Here is a 5,000-nt window from a genome sequence, read left to right as displayed (position 1 = left end):
CACACACATACACACACACACACACACACACACACACACACACACACCTAAAGTGCCCTTGTTAGTTATAGAAATAATGATAAGTTATAAAAAAAAATTATACAAAATCCAAACGAAACCACTTTCAGCTTAAAACGTACCAAGATCATAAGATGAAGGAGTCTGCGGAGACCATAAGGCCTACACAAGGCACTTCCATGTCCACTACCACCTGTCATCCCCATCCATATAGTTATCTAACCTTAAGAACATAATATTAGAATAAAGGAGACTGCAAGAGACCATAAGGCCTACACTAGGCAGTTCCATGTCCATTACCACGTATCGTCCCCGTCCATAAAGTTCTCATCTTCTATTGAAACAACCTATAGTTTCAGTACTCATTACATGGTTAGTAAGTCTATTCCATTCGTTGACCACTCTATCGGTAAACCAAAGAAAGCACTGCAGTGCTTTAGTGCATGTTGCAGTGCCAAGAGACTGTCACTGTTGGACTAGGCCACAAAAACTTAAAAAAAAAAAAAAAAAAAAAAAAAAAAAAAAAAAAAAATATATATATATATATATTTATATTTATATATATATATATATATATATATATATATATAACAACAGCAACAACAACAATGATAAAAATAATAACACGTAATAAATATATAAATAATTTGAGGTCTGATTAACCCGATTTTCTGTGTTGACCTCATGTGAGGCGAAATGGTGTAGTGGTACCTCGCTCGACCGCTTATTCAGCGATCCGAGGTCGAGTCTCGCCCAAGGGGAGAAAATTTCAGCATCGCTGCGCTGCGAGCCGGAACTCCAACCCCGGAGGCCAAGAGATTTGTGTGTGTGTGTGTGTGTGTGTGTGTGTGTGTGTGTGTGTGTGTGTGTGTGTGTGTGTGTGTGTGTGTGTGTGTGTACGTGTCTGTGTGTACGTCTGTGTGTGTAAGGGCAAAGCATTACCCAGAAATTGGGCCATGTACGAGCTCTTGAGCTCTCATCCGGGAGGGTAACAGCTGTCGATCACGAGTCCAACACGTGATCCAAGACTAATGGCGACGAGCATGGGTGACGTCATGCGCATCTTCGTCGTCTGTGAGGGTTACCTTCACTTCATCAAGACTCAAAAATGGTAAACAATCTTCAGACTCCCAGCAAGTATTGGCCGGGCGCTTTCTACTGATAAGACGTTAAACCAGTTTATCTGATTTTTTTTTATTTTACTTTTTTTTTTTTTAGTTTGTCATCAGTTTCCAAAATTCTAATCATTACCGTGTATTTATTTTATTTTTATTCTATTTATTTATTTATTTACTTATCTTTATATTCTATTTTCTATTATTATTTTTTTTAGCTTGTCATCAGTTTCCAAAATCTAATCATTACCGTGCATTTTTCAAAAAACAACCGTGTGTGTGCGTGATTCATCGTGGTCTTGGATCACGTGTTGGACTCGTGATCGACAGCTATTTCCCTCCCGGAAGAGAGCTCAGGGGTCATACATGACCGAACTATGGGTAATGCTGTGGCCTTACACGCACACGCACACACACACACCCAACTCCCCGCCCACGAGAGTTGGAGTAACGACTCGCAGCGCAGATACTGAAATTATTTCAGCCCTGGTCGGGATTCGAAACCGGACCTCCGTAGTGGTAGCCGGGAACTCTACCAACCACGCCATGGTATGTGTGGCCTGTGTGTGTGTGTGTGTGTGTGTGTGTGTGTGTGTGTGTGTGTGTGTATGTGTGTGTTACTTTTTTCTATCAATATTGATGTACGTGTGTGCATTCATGATGACCTCTTTCGTGAATCAATTCAGTTCATGTTTTGACATAAAACAATCTTTCCATAATTGTTACTTATTTCCGTGTCGGTTTTCTCTCCCGCACGTACGTGTGTGTGTGTGTGTGTGTGTGTGTGTGTGTGTGTGTGTGTGTGTGTGTGTGTGTGTGTGTGTGTGTGTGAGAGAGAGAGAGAGAGAGAGAGATTCACCATGGTCATGGTCCACGTGTTGGACACATGATCGACAGCTATCACCCTCCCAAGTGTGTTTATGTATGTGTTGAACGCCTTTACATTCGCTTATATTCACACACACGAACACACACACACACACACACACACACACACACACACACACATACACACTAACAAACATTTATCTTAAACACATATCAAAAGTGTTTGCAAATTCAGCATTGTGTGTTTCTCGTATTCACTTTAAACGACACATGTTTAAGAGAAAACATCCTACTCATCCATACTCTACATGTATTTACATTTACATTGTTGCCACCTGGACTGAGTTGCAGGCCATGAGAGACAGATTGCGAGAAGCCCACTTGAAACACGAGGAGATATCACACTGGGCTATCTGAACGCTCAACTTTTAATTCTTCTGATAGCGCGCCAAGGTACCAAGTACTCTTCGTCTACAAAGGGTTGCACTACTAAGTACTTCGCTGTTACGGTACGATAGCGCCTACGAGAGGTCATACAAGGTCATCTGCTGAGTCGCCGAGGCCTAGTTTAGGCCTTATGGTCTCTTGCAATCTCCTTCATTCTTATGTTCTTAAGATGCAAGCTTCAAGGTAGACACCAGTCCATTCTGATGGCATGGGGATGTGTACAGTAAAACGTCCATATGTTACAGATCCTTCTGAGGGATTTAATTTGGATTTTTATTTTGTCTGTCGCCAGGCGATTTTATTCAGCCGAGTAAACTACCCTCAACTCTACAGGGTGAAGGAGCATGTATCTGTCGTTTCTCAATGTGAACAGGAACTTGTGAGACACTCTGTACACAAGCGCCTCGGACCCCAGTACCAAGACATACAAAGTCAAATGTGACGTAACAAAGACTAAATCACATGACATAGGCAATCACGCGATGGGTCACCCGTACTACTGGCTTCACTTTTAAGTACCACGACGTCGTAAGAAACCTTTGCTCGACATCGTACATTTACGACGCAGCAACGCCTTAAGCCTACGGCCCAGGAATAAGCTGATCAGAATTCCCTGAGGAGAGTGCCCCACACCCTGTGGGACCCCTGAGGCCCCCTGAGGGGTCCACAAGCGGCCCACACCCTGCGGGCCCCCCGCGGCCCCCCTAGGGATCCACAAACGGGCACAATTGGGTCCACAATTCGAAAACTAGTGGATACTTAGTGATATGATTCATCGTTGAAGCCAAAGAAGAACAGCGTTGCATAAGTACACATGGAATACTTTATATGTTGAGGAACACCTAGATTCAAGACTTCAGTCACTGTAGCATCTAGAAATGAAGACAAGCGTGTCTATTTATGTATTACTCAATCGCAACAAGAACAAACACAAAATAAAATACACGGAAATTTTCTAGAACCTCGTTCTAACAAGACACTTGTCCCTGTGCCATTTCCTCCATCCATGGCAAGCCAACGATCCCAAATGTCCACCAGAGGCAGAGACGATACCCCACGAGCGTAGTACAAATGCATAAACAAACCAAGGCTCGCCATTGGCCAAGTGGTCCTCAAGCAAAGCCTTCTGAACCCGCTGAAGAAGATTTCCTTACCTTCAAGTTGGGCCGCAAGAGCGTCACAGTCAAGATCGAACTCGGAAGCTCTCGAGGACACTCGAGACAAGGACGACACCGACGAGTTCTCCTCGTCCTCGACGCCGATCCCAGAGTCGCATATGGATACTCTGTTCCCCTGCTCCTTCCGCGGCCCCAGCGCCTCCGCCCGGAGCGATTCCAGGAGGAGGGAGCCGATGGTCAACTCTTCGTGGTCCAGGAACTGCGCCGAAGAGTCTCCAAGACACGAATCAGACCCGGAGTCGCTCGACGCGAGGCCCTGCACTATGCCGCCTTCTTCAGGAGGGTCCCGAGACGGCCACTGCCGGACGGGGGAGCTCGGCCTTGGAGTGCTGGGGCTGGGAGTCCCCGGGAGAGGAGTGCCCGGCTTCGACCCCATGAGGTACAGACTGCTGAGCCGCTCCTTCTGGTCCGTGATCCGATCAACGAGCATGTTCCTTCGGGAGGAGATCGACTTGAAGAGCTCCCGCCGGAACGGGCTCAGGAACTTGTCTCCGAAGTTCTCCCCCGATGAGCTCGTGCTCAAGGACTTGTTCACCAGCGTCAAGGAGGACCTCCTCCGGGTGGGGGAGGTCTCCTGTTGGGGAGACGCGGATCTGTACCTCTCACTCGAACTCTGACACCCTGCCGGGGGCGTCGGCGATCTCGTAACCGGTTGCACCGGAGACAGAGGAAAACCTTCCCCGAGCCCATGGTGGCACCTGAAGGGTCCTCCTCGGTCCGACTCTGTCCTGTGGGGTCCTTGCTCTGCGACAGGAGACCCCGCGTTCAAGGAGGAGCTCCTCGGCCTCGGCCGGACCCTTTTCCTCAGGTCTCGAGGACGGGGAACGCAGAAGGCGTAGTCGTGGTCGGGGCGGTGGTGCGTGAAACAGGAGAACTCGGACTCCGTGGGTGCCACCGCGGCCATCGAACTCGCTCCTTCGTGCATCCTGACGGCGAGGTGGCCGAAGTCGCCTCACTTCTCTCAGTAGCGTCTGTGCAGTTCCTCTATGATTACAAACACACAACGCGGGGCACTCTTTCAGTAACCTCCTCGTCCCCATAGATTAAATCCCTTTGAGGTTTAAGTTAAAACTCCTAAATACCTGGAGGTTAAGAGAACGGAAGGGGGTTAAACGAGACGCAGTGACGACCTCGAACTCGAACCTCTCGAGGATAATTCCTGACGCTTTTGGTCACTTCAGGGGGTCAGGGGGGGGGCACAGTCCTGAAGGGGACCTTGGCAGACCGGGACCCCCCCGAGACCCCCCCCCAAACCCCCAAAAACAAAATGGTCCAGCGTTAACCAAAATAAACACAATAGAGTAACTCATCACTAAAAAGAGGTCGATCAGATAGATTACGTGACGCTCTGTATTAAATACATTGTTTCAGATACAGTGTTCCGGAGACACTGCATCAGATACAAGGTATGAGA

The 5,000-nt window shown here is 47.5% G+C and overlaps 1 protein-coding gene across 6 annotated transcripts in view; it reads right to left on the bottom strand.

The window, feature by feature from the left end:
* milt (trafficking kinesin-binding protein milt) overlaps positions 1-5,000 on the bottom strand; it is a 493,384-nt gene that overhangs the window by 86,086 nt on the left and 402,298 nt on the right. The window contains exon 2 of one of the 6 annotated variants that reach the window (XM_076177682.1): positions 3,563-4,668. The exons of the other annotated variants lie outside the window; for them this stretch is intronic. Coding sequence (XP_076033797.1) covers positions 3,563-4,511 — 949 coding nt within the window. The 5' untranslated portion in view covers positions 4,512-4,668. The remainder of the gene's footprint in view (positions 1-3,562; positions 4,669-5,000) is intronic. 6 annotated transcript variants of the gene reach the window in all.

This window comes from Oratosquilla oratoria, chromosome 40 (genome assembly GCF_046742065.1).
Source record: "Oratosquilla oratoria isolate Oo_2021 chromosome 40, ASM4674206v1, whole genome shotgun sequence".
In the NCBI taxonomy this organism is placed as follows: domain Eukaryota; kingdom Metazoa; phylum Arthropoda; class Malacostraca; order Stomatopoda; family Squillidae; genus Oratosquilla; species Oratosquilla oratoria.
The sequence above is the reverse complement of the archived record's forward strand: the minus strand, read 5'-3'. Positions and strand labels throughout refer to the sequence as shown.